General features: G+C 46.1%; 1 protein-coding gene across 1 annotated transcript in view; it reads left to right on the top strand.

The window, feature by feature from the left end:
• The first annotated feature begins 1,773 nt into the window (after window positions 1–1,773).
• LOC119392023 (monocarboxylate transporter 11-like) overlaps window positions 1,774–24,589 on the top strand; it is a 39,472-nt gene continuing 16,656 nt past the window's right edge. Inside the window, exons 1-3 of the mRNA XM_037659659.2 lie at window positions 1,774–2,195; window positions 17,562–17,837; window positions 19,265–19,408. Coding sequence (XP_037515587.2) covers window positions 2,069–2,195; window positions 17,562–17,837; window positions 19,265–19,408 — 547 coding nt within the window. The 5' untranslated portion in view covers window positions 1,774–2,068. The remainder of the gene's footprint in view (window positions 2,196–17,561; window positions 17,838–19,264; window positions 19,409–24,589) is intronic.

Genomic DNA, 24,589 nt, shown 5'->3' with positions numbered 1-24,589 from the left:
CATCTTTCAACGACTGTATCATTTCTGCACACCCGCTTAGACGGCGCCAAGCTTGCGGTGGCAGCCACATTTCAATAATAACTAAATGAAAACAAATAAAACAATCTTTAACTTCCTTTTTTTTACTCTCATTCCTAGCGTTCTCAAACTTATCCAGTTCTAATTTGAGGTAACGCAAGGAGCAAACGAGCATCACCCAAGTGGTACACGAAAGGAAATTCGGTTTATTATGCAACCACAATATCCTGTTCGCACCCAAACATAATGGTACCCGCTAGCTGAAAAAGAAACTCGGAAAGCAGCATGCTGCTCCAATATCCCACCGGTACGGCAGCGCAAGAAACTAAACAAACAAACAAACAAATAAAAACACGATTCTCTTTATGCATCGTGGGCGCGTCTATAACGGCCAGACATTTGGCATGGCACGTCTAGAAAAACTGCCAATTCATTGCCAGTCGTCGCCGTCGAGATAACGCCGACAAACAGCGCTCTCTTTTCTGCGCACCGAGGTGAAGCGAGTCTCGGGGCGTGTGTACTGTTTCTTTTGATTCTATTTTATTTAGTGCCGCGTCACTGCATACGTCCTGGCGGGACTTTTGAATTCTTTAAGGTCGATACGCCACGTGGTGTCGTTCACGCGAACTAGGCCGCTGGTGTCCAGAAAAGCTGCATATGCGATAATGAAAGGGTAGAATAAAATCTTGAAGCAACATAACGGATGACATTGAAGTAAGATTACCTCGATGATTTAACTACAAGTTGTTTGCCGCAGCAGGGTGCCCAAATTGGAAGACCGAATACACTACACAAACATGTTTTACCGCATCATCCATGCAATTGAAAATACTGCTGAAAATTGAGGTCTGCGAGTAGGTTAACAGAGGAGGCAATACGAGTGCCTCTTTCTGTTGCGTTAGGTGTAATGAAATCGCGCCATGGTTTTCCAGCTGTTTTAACTTCTGACGTGCACCCCTATCCTCTCTGAAACGCAGGTATGGCTATGCACACACACGCAGGTGGTCTCAGCCGGGCCGCCGAGACATGCATGCGAAAAAGAAACTGTTCATACGCAGAATGCGCTGTGTTTCCTATAGTATGCTAACGAACGACAAAGTATATTTTAAAAATGGATGGCACAGAGCATGCGCACGACCTTGCACGCTTGTTTAGGGAAGCGTATACGATTTAATAGTGAATTCAGTACAGAATGATCCATAATTCAGGATCTCTAGTGTGACGTCATAACCTCCTTATATTTTCTAATTTGCTGTACTGTCGAAGCGCATGACATTTCTATGCTCCTGCTCCATTTTGCTTATATCACTCCATTGACGCTCCAGGTAAATGATTCGCTAAACATCTCCAAGACGCTTAAAGTTTTCAAGTTATTGCTACTTCTCGGCAGTGTTTTGAGGCCATATTTTCGGATAACTGCCTGCCATGATTTAGGCAAGGGCAGACACTTGTTAGCAGATTTATTAAAGGGCATTTAGGACCATCAAACTGTCGGTCCGTATTTCGAGGTCATACGCCTCGGTGATTTATTTAGTTTGACTGCGTGCCAAATTTCGCACTATCTGTAGGCGTGACGCTAACACTGGGGCCTGTAGTACATGAGTGCAGCACTCCGTCTTGTGTCACTGAGCGCTTCTCAAGTGCAATCTACGCAAACGCAGGCAGTATCACATGATTAGCTTCACGTAAAATGTGGAGCAGCGCTTATCTTCTTTTTTATTCTCGGCTTTTTGTCGCTCTCTTAGCTGTCATCTGTCTCTGTCGCAGTTACGACTCTCGCTGCATATAGCGCGTTACACCTGCAGCAGGCAGTTCACCGCATGTCGTCCCACAGGTGCTCGTGCGGTGGAGTAGCTCCGGAGTTGCCTGGTTTGTGCCGGCATTGCGACAGTGCCTGCGTCGCCAGAGGCAGCTGCTAGGGGAAGCCCCTGTATGCTGTGAAAGAAAAGTGGGGAGAACCTCTTCCGTTCCTGCTGCCCTGCTTTCACCGCGGTTTCCACGCTATCATCAAGCTCCCGAACCCGTTGCAAAGCGACGCGCTGTCGGCACAATGGGGGCCGACAACTCGGAGCTGGCCGTACCGAGCCAGTGTCTTCCGATGTCCGTTGACGATTTAAGACCTCGGAGTCCAAGGCTACAAGTTGGTCTGCCAGAGCGCGGTGGAATGGAAAAACGAGGTGAGCATCTAGAATATTATAAACTAGGCGTGCGTGGTGTCACGGTGGGACGCTAATGGTGTGGAGGTGGCCGAATTTTAATGTCAGGTGATAAGAACCATGAGGAAAAAGGTAAGAAAAGGATGCAATGTCAAACTGAAGTGCTCGCGGAAATTAATATAAATCAGGCGTTACTGGAAATTCTAGATCTATACTTACGCTCACTTAGCCAGCAGGAGAAATGGACACTATCTGTTTATCTGCTTAACATCGCCACTTTGACCACATTTGAAAGATTAAGCCCACAGATCGTTTACAATCAGCAATATATTGCGTTGTAAGGACAACGATATTTCTGCATGGCGCAGATTACTGCCTTCGTACGTCTCGAAAAGCTAATTTCTCAAGAAATACAGACTAGTCCTGAAAACATGACACATGAATTTGAGATTTTGGAGGCAGGTACGTTGGACAAATTAATGCATTACCCGTCAGCAGGACTCTATTTGAGAAATCGCAGCGCCGCCCTGTCTTACGGTAATATCACTTAAAAACTCTAATGGATAACGGAAGCACAAAGACTCGCGTGCCGGATGACTTTACTGATAATTAAGAACTCGCTTCATGAAGGGCTATTTATATCCAGCTAGATATGTTCACATTAAGCCCGCGTGTTTCCACTATCCGTTTGTAATAGCGTGTTTTTTTTGTATTTAAAGCAACATCGCGTTGATCGGTCATGGCTCGTGTTTTTTTAGATGCATCTATGCATCTGAAAACAGCCAGCATGCTATACTTCGTGAATTGTAGTCAGACCATCTGTACATTATTTTTCACAAACAGAAATTCTGCACTGTTAAAGGACAGCAGTTTCACAGATTATATCAGAATGATACAAATGACAAATGATCAGTGCCTCATGCTGTTTGATTAATAGGGGCAGGTGCAACCTTGTCCAATGATAATCACAATTTCATTCATGCAGTCTATTAACGCCGCAAGTAATCGTGCCATCATGAGTTTTAAGCGCAGCTTTAGAAAGCTAGCATGCGCATATAATTTTTATGTGCAAACATTGAGTGGCTCCGATTTCCGTGTGCAGCGTACGTTTGAACAGTAGTAATACTTACTTCCCAGTGTACGTGGTGATGACACTGGAACCAAATATTTTACTGCATATGTAAAGAGGCTTTCGATGTTATATGGCTTCTTTTATGGTTACGCACGTTTTTTACCGACGATATCATGTGATCTTTAGTGTTTACTCATCTAAACATGAGCGCCAGATTAAAGGGGCCCTCCAACACTATTCAACCCCCCATTTTTCACTTGCGGGTTGCGTAGACTGATGGCTGGGGATAATTTTAGCATAAGTTTAAGCACCGATATCAAATTATTTAGTATTTTAATCACGCGTTGAAGTCGCTACATCGCTGCTGACCGCGTCAGCGCGTAGTGGCGCTTGCCAGAACTATTGCGGGCGGAAATGACGAAGATGGGCGCTGGCCTATGATTGGATAAATGTAACGTTAGAAGTAATAACGGCGTTGCATCAAAGTTGAGATTACTATTGTGTTTCGTTTTTCTTTTCTGTGCTTTTTCAATGAACTCCAAATAGCCGCCGTCGCAACAAAAAATATCACTACAACCACAAAGTACGACAGAGGCGCCGGTTGCCATTTCGCCTCTGGTTGCTCTGGCTTTCTTTTTTTTTGCCTGCGCCGGTCGGATGTCCATATGAAACGCTTGCCCCTCTTCCTTCTTTTTGCGTCTGTACGTTTGCGAGCTGCCTCTTTCCGCATGTGCGGTAGGCTCATGATTGTTGTTGAAACGGTGCAAGACCGAACAACCCGCGTAGGGGCGACCGTGTTTAACCGCCCATGCCGCTCCACAAATTCCCTTCTCAGAATGAGAAGAGGGAATGACATGGAATGTCGTTGTAAGGAACAGCAGACAAAGCCTCCCCAGCCTCGCTACGAAGCAGTAGCGCCCGCTCAAGTTCTGACAAGTCAGGAGGAACCACGTTTGTTACTATGGCAACGACGTCAACAATACGTTGGAAAGGAGAAGCAACAATGGTGTGCGAGCTTCCCCTACGTAAGAGCTTTCAGCCCATTTCATTGGAGCGCCATCCGACGTCACAGCAGAGAGTGAAATGTGGTCACGTGACCCCGCGAAAATCGAGTTGAGGGCAGGCATTTTTTTTCTTGTATTTTGAATTTTCTAAATTGAATAACTTCGTACTGCGTGCCGCTATCGCTGCCGTTCTTGCTGCACTAGTTCGTCCGTACTTCAGTCTACGCAATCCACGAGTAAAAAATGGGGTGTTGAAGAGTGTTAGAGGGCCCCTTTAATACAGAAATGCATAAATGATAGTCATAATGCACAAACTCAGATAACAAATACTGAAGCATGAATTCTGCGATTTCGAGGTGACCACGTGTGCGTTCATATAGTGTACAATGCGCGTCAAATAAAATCGTGCCACCGATAAGGCGAGGACACAAACGGAGAACGGGAATTATCAGAAGGCCCTTGAAAAACCAGAGTAAAACATTGCCAGCGCAGCAGGAACTAAAGAAACTGTCGACTTCGGGCACTGTTTCGACGAGATATCTCTTCTTTCGTAGAATGCATATACGGCATGCAGTAATTCACGTGTCAGCGAGGTCGCATATCAATCCTGTCTCCAGGATCGCTCTGGATATCTTTCTCTTAGCTTTTTTGATACCAATGGTTCCGTTTCTTTTTTTTTTTTGAAAGTACTGTGCATAAGATTTCCTTTAGATGCACCGTCATTCGCTTGCCCATTTGCTTCCCATCAATGACCCATGGCCTTGGCAGACTTCAAGTGCTCACTTACTTTTTTCTTATCATGGAAAGAGAAGCCGCACTGCTCTGAGTCTGAGTAGTATTCCTCAGAACGTAATGGAACATTGCGTATCACAACATTGCGCAAGGCAAGAGTAGTGCGACTTTTTTGCTCATTAGCAGCGCCACGCAATGTACGAAGCTTAGCAATCTTTTTGAAGACACACCTCATGGTGCTTTGTCGTCCAATCCTGATGGAGGCACCAGGGAATAGCACGAAAAATACGTTCAATAAGGCGTATAATGACTTCTGTGTTTCTCTGGGGGGCTACAATAGTTTTGTTACGCCGAATATTTTTGTTTTGCATCGAGCATATCAGTGTAAGCAGTACGGTATAGCAAAAAAAATTGACAAGACCCCTTATCTGGTGTGGCTATTTTGCCGCGCACCTGTTGTAGGCGTCAAACGTTCGCTAATTGACTATCCCTAATTACTGTCACCGTTAGAACGATCACTATTACATTTTACTGATTAATTTTCGCTACTTAACTCACTACTGACTTGGTTTGCTTTGATTATCATCGTATGTGTGGCGCTATGAATGAGAGACGTGCTATGGCTCACACGCCATATCTTTATTGCGTTGCAAACTCACTTCATCCTCGGCTACTACCAGCCATCACTACCTTCTTACGTCACGTATAGCACATCACTCACTTTTGCACGGCTTTCGCTCCTTTAGATGTCGGCAAGCCGATTCACGCGAACGCCGCTTTTTACAGCCAAGCTGTATATTCCGTTTGTTCCGGAATATATACAGCTTGGAATATGCAGGGCATTCCACTTGTTAGCGAGCACAAACGTATGTGCGAGAGAAATTGGACAAACCCCATTACTCGCCACTAGACCACTAAAAATGAAGGGAGCACACGGGCGTCAAATGCTATCGCATGTGCCACACAAAAGACAAGACGACGCATGTCGCGTCAAAGAGACTCAGTAGGAAAGCTTTAAAGAAGCATAAAAAAGTTCAAAAGAGATTTCTGGACTGACATTCAGCTTGTGACCGGCTATAGATCAAAATTCTGTGTCATCTCTAGGTAGTGTGCCAAACAGCTTTGCTGCTGTCCACCTTCATAGAAGGAAATTACTCCTCAATTTACTTATACTCGCCAAGCAGCTATTCCGTGACCTCTGACACGCCAAGGGACCGTCTTTGTTATCGCCTCGGTTTCATACTTTCGCAAAGGCGAAGTGAGGGTCACGCGAACGTCGCTTTCTTTATATTTTCGGTCACTGAAACGCTGCAAAGCTCGCGCACCTCGAGGCACGAGGCGAGGCGCGCGGTTGGTCTTTTTGCGATTCCGGTGCTTTTCTGGAGCTCACGCAAGCTTTTCGCCCCGTGACGTTTCTCATGAGGCATATAAGGCTTCCGCATTTAAAAAAGCTTCTCCGAAGCCTAAATTAAAAATCGGTGATGTGGGAAACATTGTACACGCATGACCTAAGCGGGACACACAAAAGACATGACGACGCCATTCCCCTGTTTACCAGATGTATTTCGGCACAGTCGCTAGGATTTATTGCTATGGTGAGCCCTTTTAGCACTGCATTAGTGCATACCTTCACCGTCGTGATCAATAAATTAAGGGCGAAGTCCATCAGAGGAGGTGGCATGTTCACAGATATTCTCGAGAAAATGACAGCGTGAGGCGAGACTACCTGGAACACTGCCAGACGTCGTCATCTGAGGATTGTCTTTAACAGCGGCGCGTACACCAACATAAAATTTATGTACTTCCAGTCGTGATACACGGTGGACGCAATTTTTGTAATAGGCAGGCTGCCCAAACCACTGTACAGTTTTGTTTTAAATGGGTATTCGACCCTTATAAGCTTCTGTAGTTTTTTTTTCTTATTTTTGTGGCTGCCTGGAATAAGGATGTCACCCACCTCTCGGCGAACACGACGCGCGCCTGGTCGGACGATAAAGTTTAATTTTCTCTCTCTTACCACGTACATACGCACAAGAGTGTTCAGTTGTGTCGGTGAATACACACTGACAAAAACAGCACCATCTTGGATGGTTTCGCTTGAGGAACGCCGTCATTACACCCTCGCGTTTCCTAAATATATCAAAAATATGTGTCATGCTGGCAAAACGCGATTACTGTACCAACATTCTACAAATTTTCGCAGGCGCTGTAGTTGCGTAATGAGATGGAAACACAGAAAAGAATTTAGATTCACCCGGGAAATTCGATATTCCAAGCACGTAAAGAGCTGTGCGCGCTTCTTTCCCAGCGTATTGCGCCCTCCACTCGTTCGAGGACGATATGTGGTAGCAGTAGAGCCTAGAGATTAATCCTTGTGCATCGTGTTCATAGCGTGCTCACTGCCGAAACAAACATACAGACATTTTTGTTTTGTTTTATTCGTTTACCTACCTGCGGGTTTCACCGCAGGCGACCTCTGTTTTTTTTTTTTTTCGATAGTGTTGTATGCATCAGAGCTGGCAAGCGGCAGCGAATAAGCTGGTAGTTCACACGCTGTTATTTATGTCATGGAACAGGTCTTTTTTTAATTAAATGTGTTTAAGGAGAGGTTGGTGCCTAGATATAGATTCGGCTACTCCTCCTCTCTTATATAATAATTTTCCTCATGAAGTTATCAGCGACAATAAAGTGATGTAAAATTCACGCACGAAAAATGTCCATTCAAACAAGCAATGTTCACACGTCATAAACATTAAACATAATTGTCGTTATGTCTTGCCTTGTTTTATACTGTTTTGATTAGAGTAAACATTGAGAAGGGCGTGCGGTGAATAACAATAATTGTGGGGTGTCTACGTCCTAAAACCACGATATGATTATGAGGGTCGCCGTAGTGGAGGATTCCGGAAAGTTTGATCATCCGGTGTTCTGTATCGTGTACACAAATGTTCTAAGTAAGCGGGCCTCAAGCACTTCGCCTACACCAAAATGCGGTTACCACGGCCGGGATTCCATCCCGCGACCTTCCGGGCTGCAGTCGAGCACCCTACCACTAGATCACCGTGGCAGGTGCGTGCGGAGGAACCGCCTACATATAAGGATAAGAACACTGATTTAACTGTCAAGTTAGCGCACCTAGGTTGTAAAGTGCGTAGCCGCAACTACTTTTCATGCTTTCTCTTTCCGTGTTGGTTTTGACGATTTTACATAGTTTTACACCATAACGGTTTCATATTGTATTTCAACAGCCTCGAGACAAGCTGGCGAAGCCAGCTTGAGCCTATCGCAGCAGCTGGAAACAGCGCCGCGCCGTCCAAGAGCCAGTTAAGGCGGAAAGTTGGGCTAGTTGGTATCGAGAATAATAAGTCATGATGGCTAGCGAAAAAGGAGAAGAAGAAAAAAGGGACTAGCGTGGAGCCGTGTTTCTTCTTTTCGTCCCAGTCTCCTTTTAAAAACGGCAGTCTTTGTCGGGGAACTTAAAGGGGCCCTGCAACACTTTTTGAGCAGGGTCAAAAAGCGCTGCCAATCGATAGTCGAGGCTCCCGAGAACACGCGAGCCAAATTTTATAGCGAAGCGAGCGGCCTGGAATTTACAATAAATTCTCAAAGTCAGCTGAAAATCGCTCCCTCTTCTCTCGACAAATGATGTATTAGTCCGCAATATATGACGCGATTGTCGGCAGTTCCACCATTGGCTGATGTTTTAATCACGATAACACCCTCATTATTACCTTAGTTGTTAATTTTGAGTTCAATAAGTAGATAATATGTATGTTTATATTGTGTTATGCCATTAAAACACCGAACAAACATTAATATTAGCACTGCCGGTCTCACCGACAGCTCGTCTGCTCGTAGTTGCGTGGTTGCGTTTTCTTCACCATGTGCAGTGCCGAAATCGTGAATATTTCTGTGCTTTTGACCATCGCCGGTTGCCGTTGAGAGTGGCAGCCGTTCGAGTGTTGTCTCGTCAGCTGGAAACTGCATCGTCGGCACGTTCTCACGACCGACCGAGGCAGCGGTGCAGCATTTCTCCGATAACAATGCTGGCGCCGGCTAGCCTAGGATACCTGTGTTCGCTGTATGGCGAGAGTCCCGTTCGCTGTCTGTTCAGTATGTCATCGAGCCGTACCTCGGCGTATCCTCCCCGTAGTCTCAGGTTCCCGAGAAACCGCGACACAGCAACCAAGCAGATTCGCATTTTCACGGTAGCTGCAGACAGCCGGGGGATGGGTCCGCGCCGGCCCGATGCCCCACGATCCTTTCTTCTAGTCTGTAGTTCTTTGTTGTCAGCCCGCACTCGCTGTGCGCCCGCATTCGAAGAGCAAACAGCATCGAAGTACCGCCACTGGGAGAAGGGTGCACGCAGCTTTGCCGTGTTCAATACGATTCAAGCGCGAGCAGTGCGAAGAGGCGATGTATCGGAGTGTGGGTCGAAACCCATCTCAGCTGTCATTCGTTCCAAACGCGCACGCAAGTTTGCGTCCGTGGTTGGCAGAGCGATGAAAACACTACGGCAGTTCGAGGTGCACACCCAACATTACCAAACCGACTCGCAGTTTTCAAGCACGCGCGATACACGGTGCCATGGGCTCCGCCGCTCGACGACGACCGCGCGAGCCGACCGGAAGTGGCGCCACAGACCACGTGGTTGCGCCCAGACGCCAGAGAAAAAAAAATGAAAAAAATGCCGCCGGCGCTGACGTCGCCTCCTCGCACCTCCGCCCTCCCTCCCTCCCTTCACGCCGCGCGCAGCTTTCCGCGCGCTCGCTGCGTTGAGTTGAGGGAGAAAGCTGCGGAACGTGATCTCTATAATTTGGTAACACCACTTAGACTTGACGGATTCGAAAACTTTTTGCGGCATACGACTCGTGAAGAGTCATACGTCAATAATGAGACTATTCCAGCATAACTAAGAAACGTGTTGCAGGGCCCCTTTAACGCAGAAATTTGGTCTGTCTGTCTATCTGTCTGTCTGTTTGTCGGTCTGTCACCCGATTCAGCCACCCGGCCAAAGTTGAACCACTTGCTGAACGCCCAGCCATCTTGAACTGGTATCGGAGTTCATACTTGTGAACATTGTCGACGACAAAGCAAATATTACGCATATCTGAGGCGCAATATGAATACGTAAGTATTAGGTGGTGTGTTCCTTTACTAGAAAATACATAGATACGTAATTCTAAAGACCCTAGTGTTTCTTAGGCTGCTCTGAAAATGCTAGTGTTTCTTAGGCTGCGCTGAAACGGCTCAGAAACGGCCGGCAGAAAAAAAAAAACGGCTGGCAGAAGACCATCGTCTTTCGATGACATTTGCAGCGAAGCGCGCGGATACGCTGCCAAGTTTTTACAGCGAAAGCTGTTATGAGATCATTTCACCGGCCGCTTTTGGCGCCGTAGTTGTCCGCCGCCGCCGGTGTCCGTAACCAGTATCGCTCGAAATAAAAAAAAACGAAATAAGAAAAAAATTCCAGGATGGAACGAGGTTCGAACCTGGGCCCTCTGCGTTCCCAGCCCAATATTCAACCTCTGAGCCATGCCAGCGCTTGAAACTGCTTTTCAAAAAGGTCCTATACAGGCTTCATGTCGGGAAGGAACCACATTAGCATATGCAATATAGCGTGGTAGAAGAGTAAAATAAGCACCAAGCGTCGCACAACGCGAATTCTGTAACCAGGCGTCACACAATGCGAATTGCGCAACGAGTAGGTTGTTGAATGCTTCCAACCCATTACAAAGGGCTCTGCCATAATTCTTCATCGTCATCAGGCACAGCATCAACAAAGTGCGCATAATGCCTTACATGCGTTTAGCAGGTACCAACGCTCTCCGTAGAATGACGAAAAATGGCACAGTGCCTGCTGCCCTACTTCTCACAAATTACAGTGATTTATAGCGTAGTGGGTTCCTCGCAAGTGCACTTGTATTGGTTGCCAAGGAAGCCCATAAGCGCATGATCCACTTCCTCGGAGTCTCAGTAAAATGACAATAATTTATAGCGTAGTGGGTTCCTCGCAAGTGCACTTGTATTGGTTGCCAAGGAAGCCCATAAGCGCATGGTCCATTTCCTCGGGGTCTCAGTAAAGTTCTTCGCCCTCCACCCCGTCTCTCTCCTACGTCAACGTATGTTATACAGCATGACGGGAGAGGGAAATAGCGACCGGGCGTCACCCAATGCTAATTACATAACTGGTGGGCCGTTTAAAGATTCCAACCCATTACAAAGGGCTGAGCCATAATTCTTCATCGTCATCAGTCGTCGCGTCAACAAAGCGCACATAATGCCTTACAGAAGTGTAGCTGGTGCCTCGCTTCTCCGCAGAATGATGAATAATGGCTTAGTAGGTGCTTCCCAACTTCACAAAAATTGTGATTTGTGGCATAGTGGGTACCTTTCTAGTGTACTTGTTTTGTAGCCCCAAGAGAGCTTGACGGGCTCTAGAAACGCCGCTCTTCCTGCTTTCGCTGTGACTGTGCTGCGATTTCAGGGCAGGCCTGGGGGTTTTTTTTTGGCTAGTAATCGTGACCTCTTATTCTCCAAGAGCCGCACACTCTTAGAAAACAAGGTCGGCATACTCACTAACTAAATACTAACCGTTTACTTGTCACAGAAAGCACTCGCCACTTAGTTCGTGAAGGTAGTAAAATGCAGGTTAGTGAAATTCGCAACCTGGTTGCGAATTCACTAACCTGCACTAGCTCGAATGGTTAACTCGAATAGAGTACTAGCTCACTAGCTCGAATGGGGTACTAGTCGAATGCTTATTCCGTTACTAAATTGTTAGTAACCGCACTAGTAACGTAGTAACCGTACCAGCTCTAGCGGATACAATTACGCAACTAGTGGTTTACGCTTATTTTGTTTATACGTGCGTGTGCATTGCCATATGAAGTTGATTATACTGCGAAAACATACATAAGGGGAAATGAAAAAAAAGGAAATGGCACGGCATTCTTTTCTTACACTAATTATAATTAATTACTTCGAGTAATCACCATGGTAATTACACTTCATAGCAATGTACCTAGAGCCATGAACATACCACAAATGAGAACACACATTTAGCACACATAGAATATCAAGGGTTCAACTTAAATTGAGGACGACGCAGCGAGCGATGGAAAGGAAAATGATAGGTGTAACCTTAAGAGACAGAAAGAGAGCAGAGTGGGTCAGAGAACAAACGGGGGTTAAGGACATCATAGTTGAAATCAAGAAGAAGAAATGGATATGGGCCGGGCACGTAGCACGTCGACAGGATAACCGGTGGTCATTAAGCGTAACTGACTGGATTCCAAGAGATTGCAAACGCGTGAGGGGGAGACAGAAAATTAGGTGGGTAGATGAGATTAAGAAGTTTGTAGTTATAACCTGGCAGCAGAAAGCACAGGACCGGGTTGATTGGCGGAAGATAGGAGAGGCCTTTGCCCTGCAGTGGGCGTAGACAGGCTGATGGTGATAATGAGAATATCAAGACTTTTACTTATCTGATTCTTTTTTTTTTCTTTATTGTCGTCCTTTACTTATCTGATATTTACTCTTACATGAAAAAATCCGTAAACAGGGGGTGGGTGCTTGAGCCAACGTTTCGACAAGTGGACTTGTCTTCTTCAAGGCTGGAACTGATTTCAAAAAATCAGTTCCAGCCTTGAAGAAGACAAGTCCACTTGTCGAAACGTTGGCTCGAGCACCCACCCCCTGTTTACGGATTTTTTCATCGCAGCTTCCATCTTCCACTTCCGGGGTTTTTTTAATTTTCTCTTACAGCAGCTTAACGGCTATTTATCTGCCTACTTTTGAATAGCACGCACTGTACCGGTTAGCAGCCATATAATTTAGAGATTTAGAGAAATAATCGATGGTTTTAGCCAGTATGTTGTGTCCCACTGATTGCGTATAGGTATGTCATCACGTAGCACGAATCTGTTATTCCTACATAATCTAGAAAATTAAAGTTTTGTCTAAATTTTGCATAAGACTATCACAATTACGGCATAGTATACTACGGCACCTACGAAGCATCTGGCAACATAGCTGTCTTAGTAGTTACCTAGTTAAAGGCACTAAGAAAGGCTCCCTCGTTAGTAACGGGAAAATTTACTAGCTTTACTAGCTGATGCCTGGTAAAGGGATGCCGCTAAGGTAGTAAAATACGCTCCATACTAGTAAATGCATGCGTTTACTAACTGTTTAATACCTTTTTTTTAAGACTGCATTACCGGTTGCGGTAACATCGGTGGAACAGCTACATAATAACGCTTGCGACTCGCAGGTAAAATGTCTCAAATTCCGTCCATTCAGGGTTGCTGCATGCATTTTTAAAAATTTTATTTTGATTAGCGATTTGTAAAACACATTCTAATTGCTTCAACGACCATCGGCATCGCTGGCAAACGTAGTAATAATTGGAGAGCAGCTGACGGTGCTATAAGAAAGCCAAAAGCGCGGTGCGGAACCTCGGAAATTGCGTCAAAGCATCTTTCATATGAATGTTTGTTTGCTCAACACTGCTTTTCTCGTGGTGTAAGGGAGTGGCTTACAAGCACGAAAAAAAATTATCCCATCTCCACCCAGTATGAAATCTGCAGAGACAGCGAAGCTGCGGTTCTCCTGTATTTCTCTTGTGATTTTCTGTGATATATTGTGAATTTGTGCGGGTGCCTGTGATTGCGTTATTTGTGGAGTAGAGATGCACAGGAGAGCACGTATGGCAGCGCCTGCCACACCCGCCCCAGCTACAGTGACTTTAGGCCCTATTCACGCTCGAGCCGCCCTTCCCCGTTTCACTGTGCGGCTACCGCTCCGTCCGCGACGGAGGTCATTACGCCATGTATGGGAGCATCTTACTTACCGGAGCGATGCGGACACGCATCTTACTAACTTACATGCGATGCGGACACTCATCCGTCATCGGGCCCAGCCTTTCAACAGCTCCGCTGCTAAAGACACCCGTATTGGTATTAATTAATTCTCACATTGTGTACCCTGTGGGGTCTCGCGAGCGCCGCTCTCGGCACAAACGGACACAGCCACGCCGTCGAGGAACGAACACGTTTACATTTATTTATTGCTCTTACAACGGGGAGCGTGCCAGTCGAATGTAATAAATAACTGGTAGCATGGGAAATAATCCAATGTCATGACGATTCAACACACACAGAACATAATGTTCACAAAACAACAGAACACACACAATGTACCGCGAATTTGCCGTTGCGACGTCCGACGCACCACGGAGAGCCCGCGGCGACAATACGTCCGTCGGCGGCCGCACCAAACCCCATGAGACTCGCTGCCGTTCCCTGTGCGCCCTCCTAATCTCGCTACCGCGTGGCGGCGCTAGTGACGCCACCGCGCTAAAGTGACTTTACACCGCGCGAGCACAGCGCCACATCTCGCTCGGCGGCACTTAAGGTAACTACGACTAATACGGCGGACACGCGTGCGCCATGAGGCGAAAACGACTATACAGGAGTGATAGCAACCCCACCGGACCAATCGGTTCGACCCGCTTATCAGCCCTGCATGCTTTCGTAACTAGACACCTGTTTATTGAAGACAGGTAAATAGTAATTCCCAACCATATGTAAGTCTCTTCAGAGAATGGAGGGAGTGTGGCGATCAGAGTTTCACTTGTACTTGGCGTCATAATGTTCACGGGTCTAATGTTGTCGGCGTCTGCGACATATATGCTTTCTCCATGAATGACATCCGCGACAATGCATACTTAGGGTTCTCGAGTTTTGAACGGACGAAATTGAAAAACATGAACGATCGGCCGTGTAAAATAGGTCTTTCAAATCCTTCTTAGAGTTTCTGCGCAAACTGGAGGCCCGGTACCCGCATGCTATCATATTTACTGCAGTGGACAGCGCCCGTCCTGCGCACTCTGTGTTCCTTTCGTCTTCGTCTTTAGCGCTGCATCAATCATGCTATCATATTTACACCAGAATAAAAATGTTTAACGTCGCCACACTGTATTGGCATGAACTACTGAGTTATGGTGAATTACCAACGCAGATTGATTGTAGAACGAATGTACAATGGCTGCTCATCGAGAGGCGGTAACACCTCGCTATATAGCGTGCACCAACAAATATTAAAATGCAAAAAAAGAACCATGCCTCGATACACGACTTTTTTACACAATACCGTTCACAGAGAGAAATAGTTATGTGTGCTTTTTGCGAGCTTCTTATGCTAGAAAGGATTTTACGGCTTGTCCAGTACTTATCGTCGATTTCACAGTCGAATTCCATAATTGTAACTACGATGAACTTCACATTCAGGGAGTCTAGTTTTCCCGTAGTTAGGGGCTATGCGTTTTCCCTGTATGACATCAGTGCCGCAGTTATAATTCCAGTCACTCTTTTCTGGCAATGAAGAAGTACTTTGCCGGCCTCTCCTTATTGACTTTGCTCAGTGTTTTGTTTCCGTTGCGTATATTAGTACAGAAGTTCTACGTGGCGATATTAGGGCAAGCGTTGCGCAGCTAGAAGGACGCGCGAAATGTACAACGTATGAGAGATAACCCAATGTAGCGTAGCAGCCGGGCGGCGCAACTGATCGTCGAGGCCGCTGTCAACGTTTTCTTTTTCACCCCCACGAAGCGTCATACACAGCAGGCTCCAGGCCATGCAGAGCTATAGCATTGAGAATGTGTCTAGTGAGCGCAATGAGTTGCGCTTCCGACAGCAACCGCAGCCTACCTGTGCATGCAGGGGAAAACAAGGCCTTATTGTCATGGTAACAAAAGCTGGTACGCCTGCGTCGGCGAAATATAATGAGAACAAAGTCATAGTTCGCTCTCAAGGGAAAAAGATTGAGTGGAAAAAATTGCAATGTTATACGAGGTAGGTACAACCGCGGTCACGCCTGTGTAGAGCGCGCGAGAAGCCGGATTTTGCTCTGCGGGCGACACCTTGAGGCAGTTTCGGGCTCTGACGTGGTCAGCGTGACTGCCGCGCTTGCTCCTGCATGCGGCCCCACTTATGCAGTGACACATGCTTTCGCGGTAGGTGCGGCAGACAACTCAAAACCGTACCAGAAACATGTGTGGAACGGCCAAAGTGGACGAACGCTTCAGTTCAACGAGCGGCACTTGGTTGCCGGGACCGCGATAGCCTACGATTGGGTAGCGGTCGTACCATCCGTTGGGTGAATCGTGCGGTAGAAACACTACGGCGATACTTAAGCTATTGTTATCGTGTGTAAATGCGAGGAAATTGCTTGTCGTTGATTTACGTCGTCGAGCTCAATGTCGACGAAGTAGGAGACCATCGCAACGCAGCGAAACGCGCGATACTGCAGTGGAACAACGTTAACCACACTATTCCCCGAGAAGCCAGAGCAAGCGTTTGCACAACGGCGACGATGATGTGAGGACCTCTGTGTTGGACGGGCGAATCTAATGTGCCCTACCCAGCGAACTATCTAGTGAATCGTGCACCAGGCTGAAGCCAATCCCCTGAACAACATGCGATGGACGTAATTTATGTGCCGTTTTTCTGACACGGCGTTCTGATGCAGATGGGACCCTAAAAGGAGCCAAGTAATGCGCTCGGATTACACGCACGTACTCGCAATACCTTCACGTTCAAAGAACGACTTATGGGACGACGTACTGCGCGTACGCGTGTTACGGTTTGCAATGTCGAGCGTTTTCGGCTCACGCTATTCAAACCGTTACGGCATACGATCTTCCGAATCAAGTCAGTCATTCAATCAACAAAAATTACGGTTTTGACAGCTTCGGTATGAACGCAGTCTATAACGGTGAAGAAAAGTTGACATTTTCGCTACAATGTGCCTAATCAGCAATACCACACATACCCCATATCAGGACCAATAATGTGTATAATATTGTCGTTTTGTAATACTAAAGCGAAAGAGTGTAATTCGTTACCTTATTATTTTATTTGTGTAATGCTGACCCGCCACGATGTCTAGTAGTGATGGTACTCGACTATTCACCCGAAGGTCGCGGGATCGAATCTCGGCCGCGGCGGCGGCATTTTCGATAGAGGCGAAAAGGCGTCAGGCCGGTGTGCTTATATTTAGGTGCACGTTAAAGAAGCCCCAAGTGGCCGAAATTTCCGGAGCTCTCCACTACGGCGTCCCTCATAATGATATCCTGATTCTGGGACGTTAAACCCCAATAGTTAATTATTATTTTGTGAAGTGAACATGCCAATATTCGTTTGTTTAAATTGTGAAACTACCTATGGTGTTATCACTGAAAAAAAAAAAAAGCTTTTGCACTTTTTTTGGCAAAGTTTCACGTAATGTCTTTATTTTTGTCTCATTAAGTTCGTTGTTAACCAAAGGATCTATGCTGGCACCTCTGAGCGAGTTTCCGAGATCCCATCTCTATAAAGTCATGTTGTATATACATCAAAGGAACAATAAATTGTTAGACTGATTAATTAAGTTTTTATTGAGTACAGGAGTGATTTAACGTAGTTGATTCTCCGGGCTACCTTGATTAGCGAAGCTTTCTTTCCCAATCGCTCAAGTGCGGTGATGTTATTCGTCAAAGCCGAAAGTTATAACAGTGAATTTTATTTTTCCATGACGCAGTAGAAGCAAGCAAAAAGCAGCCTGCGTGGAAGCTTTCCAGGCCGGCAGTGATTATCCAAGCCGGCGCGGCGTGCAGCAGCAAACCGGCAGCACCTTGGAGCAGCAGCCTGGACCAGTGGGTCATAGGCGCTGCGTGCGTGGCCACGACGTTCATGACGGGTGCGACGTTGCGCACCATAGGATTCCTCTTCGTCAACTTCCTCTCAAAGTTTGAAGCCACCAGGCAGCAGACGGCGTGGTCCGTCAGTTTCACCTCAGCGGGTGTAGCGTTCTCAGGTGGGCACTAATGTTTTCGAAACTGAGCACCATTAGTGACAACCTTCCTCAGGCTCCAGCGACACCAAGGATTTCCATTGGATTGAAATGTCATCACTTCAAGATTTGATCCTCCCCTTAAATTCTACCTTATTCGGATTTTGACCTACCAGATGGCTTTTAAGGACCGTCAGTCAACTTAGGCCCCCTACATACGTCCTAAATAACAGACGTAACGGGAATAAAAGTACAATTTTCTGCGTCGTGGGCAGTTTTCTTCTTCCGTAGCATGAAAATTAATGAGTTTACGAGTCGCGTATGGCTATCTTCTTTATGCCTCTGTTTTAAACCGGCGTAAGCCAGAGCAAGAACGCGTTCGCAACACTCCCTTATCTCTCTCTCTCCATTTTTTTAGTTTGTCGCTGTTAGGCTGAGCTCGCTTGTCTGGATGATTCAGCACTTCCTGCCATAGGAAGACCCATGCCATCTCTCATGTCTGTGCTGCTTTGCCGTAGCGAATACTGTAGCCGTTGTCAGACGCATGCACATGTTCATTATGCAAGTGCTTTACTGTATGCGGTAGTTATTTGATAAGGCCGAGTATTTGGCAATAGCACCCTCGCCGAATAGTGTCTACACTCCGCCGGTGGACGCCATTTGGGCCACTACCGCTCAGCACGGCCCCCTTGTCTCTTTAAGATGACGGCAAGCAATCAGTAATCACTATAAATTTTCTCGTAAAATTAAACTGCATTACGTTTCTGACATATTCGTAATAACGTAAGTAGTTTATAACACAAAAATGTTCATTTTTCTTTTAACCGAAACACTTTTATGTCGGCATCACCTGTGCGTTGTTATTGTACATCTGTATTGCTAATATTTTCCTTAATACGCTTCCAATATCTGACGTACGCCGTGTAAGTAAGATTCAGCCTCTTATTTTAACGTATCTGTTAGCCTCTGTTTATTCGAATTGTGGCTTGGTGTTTGACGCACATCAATTATCGTCCTCGTCAAAGACAGGTGCCTTAAAATTCAATAAAAAGAAAGCGGCAGTAACCATCCCGACTGCACTGAAATGGCAGCGTGTGAAATGGGTGTGTGGGTTAACGCCCCTAATATTAAAATTCTGGCAAATCCTATGCACTATGCGAGTCAATTTTATGTGACGCGTTCAGTGTGTAGTTGGGTGCAAACGTGTCGCTCAAAGCATCTTAGCGCATCATGGTGGCTACAAGCCTATCATCACTACGATTACTAGAAAGCGCTAAGAACTATGTATATTAAATCAGCAGTCTTGGTGCTGGTTGAATAAGATCAGTTGGGGTGGTGGTGCTTCCCTTGGGCCAACTGCGGAGGTGATGCTTGTCTAACGGTGTCGCTTTTTCACGTGGTGAAGTGAAGAAGGATTTTTTCTTACATTAGACTATTTTTGTCCCATTCAGGAGTCCTGTGCAAATTCCTGCTGCGGTGGTCACCACCTTGGCCATTGATAATGGTCGGCTCGGCGTGCCAATTGGCTGGGATGTTCGGCGCGTACTGTGCCACAAATGTTACTATCCTGGCACTGACCTTCGGCCTCTTACACGGTTAGTTCATGTATACGCATGAACTCTATCGTTGCGTGTTTTACGACGTCAGAGTGCTGTTTAAGGCTTACAATAGCAAAGAGGCAGTTTTAGAATATGGTAGGGAGAGCTTTGCGCTGGCGTTTGTTGCCACTGCGCATGCGTCATAGGGTAAACTCTTGAATGCGCGCGTTATATTTCCGAAATAGCCTACGCGCACAAGCGACGCAAGCGTTACAAACTCTATTCTAACGGTGCCTACTGTCAAATCAAGCGTTTTCTTAGCAGCCAGCGTAATCTGAATGTCGGGGGAATTCGTAACGAGCATGTGAACATGTTTTTTTCTTGCACTCATTTTGTCTAGTGATGTACTAACGGCTTTGACGTTAGTTGATAACAAATTTGTTGCAGATATATAGGCTGGAATATCATTGAGCACCTAAGTGCGCCGATATATTTTGGGTTTTGTGTGTTTAGCGCTTCTAACACAATCAGCACATTTCGCCTATTTTGTTTTTTACGTCCAGTGTGAAGCTGCAAAGAAAATCGCGGGATACGCTTAATCAATAAAATAGACTTGGCGCTAGTTTCCCCTGCGACATAGAAAACGGTGTCTATGAAAAAGACAAGAAATTGTTATTATAAATACAGCAGTGTCACAGACCTGGCGTTCGGCTAGGTAGTAGTGACTTTGTCTAATATTCTGAAGCACAGAAAAAAGAAATCCTGACCGCCATTTTAAAACGGAGCTTCGCCGATCAAAGCCATTGAAGAAATATTCGCGGTGGGTGAGTGCTATACTCATCGGTATTGCTACAACATCTACGAGGTCACTTACGCCTGCTGATAGTATCGGTGTCGTATCGCGTTGGGGGTGCCGACTTATCGATATTTAGATCAGATGTGTCCTCCTCTATCGTATCCTCTAAGTCGCTGCATTTCATTCGTAAGGTGAGCCTCTATGAGTCCTCATGTCGTTTTGGGATTTCCGTGCCACTCCAAGTACGTTAGCACATTTTAGTGACGTTAATCGCTTCTTTGTGTTTGAGATAGTCGAACTTTGCCATATATATACGCGCTTCTGTAGTTAATTTTAGAGAGAAAACTTAAAAATGCTGTCAGACTTTATCAGAGATTCCGTCATCAGTACTCAGCCAAAAGTGCTATTTTATTCACGTGAGACAACTTTTCATTTTTCAATGTACCGAATATTTACATTACCAGAAAGAAAGTACTTGCACTTCAAACAAAAACCAGCTGGTATGACCCGCTTTCAGAAGTGAAGGTCGGGCGCAATTTTAAGCGAAAGCGTTAAAGAGCTCGTTTCGCGGAAATTGCGGGGTCGGCGTCATTGGTTGCGAGCGAGAAATAAACTTTGTCTGTGGCCAAGAAATTGAGAAAGGCGCAGATAAAATGAACAATAAAAATATTTGGTTCGACTGAGAATCAAACCCAGGTCTTCTGCGTGGCAAGCAGGTGTTCTACCACAGAGTCACGCCACTGCTCGAAACAGCATCGGAAAAAAAAAAACACTATATGGATGTCTTTTATTGGAAAGAGTCTCCTTAATACATGCAATATTGCGTGACAGAAGCGTAGAATAGCCCAAGACGTCAAAACATGTGAATTGCGCAACGAGTTGGTGTTTTAAAGGCAATACAAAGCGCTCAGACATATTTAATCATTATCAGCTGCGGAAGCATCAACAAAATGAGCAGCTGCATGGTTTCGCGTGTTGCCTTACGGACACGTAGTAGGCCCTTCGCTGATTCGGAAACGGAAGAATTATGCGTAGTGGGCACTGCGCAATCGTACTTGCAGTAGGCATTCTAAGTTAGTCTGAAACGGCCAATGTTACGCGCGGAGACGTTCGTTTCCTTGCGGCACTGTTGAGGCATGCACTGAGAACCGAAGCAAGGCTAGCAGTTGAGAAGGCGATGTGCACGGGGCCCGATTACGCCACCGTGTTCTACTCACGAAGGCGAAGCTGAAGCGTCCTCCAAGTTTTTATTTTTGTGGGTGGATCATATTTTTCTAATGGAAGCGTGTTCTTGTTTTTGAAGGCGAAAAAGTCATGCATGGAAAAGTTTATTCAAGAAAACCAATATTAGTACTGATTTCACTTCTGCTGGAATTTACATTCGCATCCGCATTTCTTTAGTGATGATAAGAATTAATCGTTGTTGGGGCTGATATTTACTGCGATCAATGATACGTTAGCCACCCACTGAGTGTTCAGAGCAGCAGTTGGACATTGACATAGCTATTAGTCATGGTAATTTCAGTGAACACCCGCCGCAGTAGCTTACGACATGAGTTGTGTTGCTAAGCTTGAGGGCGCCAGTTTAGTTCCAAATGAGCAGACAACACCTCCCACGCATGACAGAAATGGTGACTGACAGCTTGTTAAGAAAATGTGCTACCTAATGTTCTGATGCCGCTTCGCAGACATGCAGCAGGAAAATTGTGGTCGTTGTGCCATATCTGCACAACGTAAGCCACAATCATAAGAATATTGGAACAATAACTGGAGACCTTTTTTCTCCGCCCCATTAAAATTTTATAGTTTTTGCGCAGGAGTCATTATTCTGACGCGGAAGTGCAACTGCTGCATAAAAAAACATCGCTACCACTTTGTGTCATGCGTGGATGGTGTTGTCTACCAGTAGCGTAGCAAATTTTTTCGGGAAGGGGGGGGGGTGCTCCACAATATTGTATATATGTTTGTGAGTGCGTTTGTATGTATGCCCGTATATATACACATGCAAACTTGAAAAATTTAGGGGTGGCTTGAGCCCACCCGACCTTTTCCTGTCTACTGTGTCACTTTGTCATGTGAAAAATAATATACTGGGCAGACAGACAGATGCCTCAATGACCTCATACGAGAACATTCTAACAACGTAAGACATTCCTTAAAAGAGCTAGAGTGATCGCAAAAAAAATTCAGATCAGATGAATAGAGAAATTATTGTGGCGTTTGAAATGAATAGAAGTAAAGGTCGTGTGAGCTGTCCATCTGTTTCGTCGTCTGAAAAAGAGGCGCTGTTCTTGTCGTGCTAGTGGTGGCGCTTATGCTGTTAAGTGATATGTGGCGCGATTGCGATTTTTACACCCTTTCCTTCCTATCATTGATGTTTATGCTGTGACCATGTACAATAAACCTTCATTTGTTAGTAACGCCGTGTACTTGAGTGCTCTTCTGCTTCGTCGTGTTTCTTTGCGCTACATGTTACGCAAAATGAAACGTCATCTAAAAATTCGAGTGTGCAACGTCAACACCAAGAAGACGTCATATTGTTACATTTTTATTGTGCTATGTCGCATGCTTAGGGTGTTATCACTACTATGTTCTAGTCTGAAGTTCTAGTCTGAAGTCATGAATGGAGCCTCTCCAGGATATGTCGTTGCGCCCAGGAAAGACAGAGATGAAAAAAAAGAAACATCTTCACACAGGGCGCTTTGCTTGGCGAAAAGAGCCCTCCGCGCAGGGAAATCGAGTAGCTGTCCTGTATGGGCGTCTCTTACTAACAATATTTCATTCCTGGCGTTTCTTCCAACATAAAAAAAATGTACGGTATGTTAGTGCTACAGTCAACTATTGCAGAACAGCCCCTTAGCTGCTCGAGAGGCCAAGGCGTGTCCTCTCAAACATCAACAATGCAGCCTTTTTTGTGAGGTATCGTTATTGAAAACTGTTTGATATGGCGCATTTCCTTACCTGCTATACAGACGAAGAGTGTAACAGATGTGTAAAGAAGAGGGATAGGCGACTCAAGGGCAACGTGGACGCGTGGAGGAACGTAAAGCAGAGCAGGCGTATCATACTATTCAGCATAAAGCCACCAAGATAAGAAATGAACGATGAGAAGGGCGCGTGCACTTAACCGAAATGTAGTCGCTATCACGGGTACGGGACGTGCGCACAGCGTGAGACGCATTGGTTTGAAACCCATCCACTCGCGCCATACGCACGCCCAAACAGGCAAGGGGCTGCTCTGCAATACTTCACTCTAGCCTTAACCTATCGTATAATTTGTTACGTTCGAAGATACACCAGAAATCATATATTGTGAGTGAGATATACTCATATAGCACAGCTACTCGCATTTTCTTCCCGCATGATAAAGATATAACAACCCATGTTTTTCTTGTCACGAGGCGTTCTGGGTGACCAAGCCCTCAGATGGTAGAGCCGAGCAGCGAGAGATGACAATCGGGACAACACCGAAACGTAGCTTTTATGAATAATCTCGTCGTCGTCTTCTCCTTCCAAGCCAGATCCCCACTACCCATTATTTCCAGTACAGTTATCTCCCCGGGGAAAAGAAGCCGTCCCGGCTACCTAGGGGTACGATAGCACAGGGGGATCATAGTAACGCTTTAAACGTTCTACATGCACAATTTCGCGGTTGCGACGACGCTTATCCGAAGGTGGTTCAAGAGGCTCCACGATATAGTTCACGGGAGATGTTTGGTTCACTACACGGTAGGGACCCTGGTAGTTTGACATGAGTTTCGGGGACAACCCAGGGGTCGAGGCAGGCACCCAAAGCCACACAAGCGAGCCAGGAGAATAGGATGCAGGCGCGACCGCGGCATCACGGTGGTGTTTCTGGCGCTGCTGGTCCTCTGACGTCAACATACGGGAGAGCTTTCGACACTCTTCTGCGTGTGCAGCAGCCTGGGAGAGGGTGGTAGATTCCGAGGCATCAGGGCGATACGGAAGAATTGTATCCATGGTGGAGGATGGTTCGTGCCCATAAAGCAGGAAGAAGGGGGAAAATCCTGTGGTGGCCTGCGTGGCGGTATTATAAGCATATGTGACAAATGGGAGAACATGGTCCCAATTGCTATGGTCAGATGCGACGTACATGGCCATCATGTCACCAAGAGTGCGATTGAAGCGCTCAGCCATCCCATTAGTCTGCGGGTGATACGCAGTTGTTGTACGGTGAATGATACGGCATTCTTTGAGAAGAGCTTCTATGACGTCGGATAGAAATACACGCCCTCTATCACTGAGTAATTCTCTTGGGGCTCCATGGCGAAGTATGATGTGGCGCAGAAGAAACGAGGCAACATCACGCGCAGAGGCGCTGGGCAGAGGTGAAGTTTCCGCATAACGCGTAAGATGGTCGATGGCCACGATAACCCAGCGGTTGCCGTCTGAAGTGCTTGGTAGAGGGCCATAGAGGATCG

Source organism: Rhipicephalus sanguineus, chromosome 4, assembly GCF_013339695.2.
Source record: "Rhipicephalus sanguineus isolate Rsan-2018 chromosome 4, BIME_Rsan_1.4, whole genome shotgun sequence".
NCBI lineage: Eukaryota > Metazoa > Arthropoda > Arachnida > Ixodida > Ixodidae > Rhipicephalus > Rhipicephalus sanguineus.
This window is presented reverse-complemented; position numbering and strand designations above follow the sequence as displayed.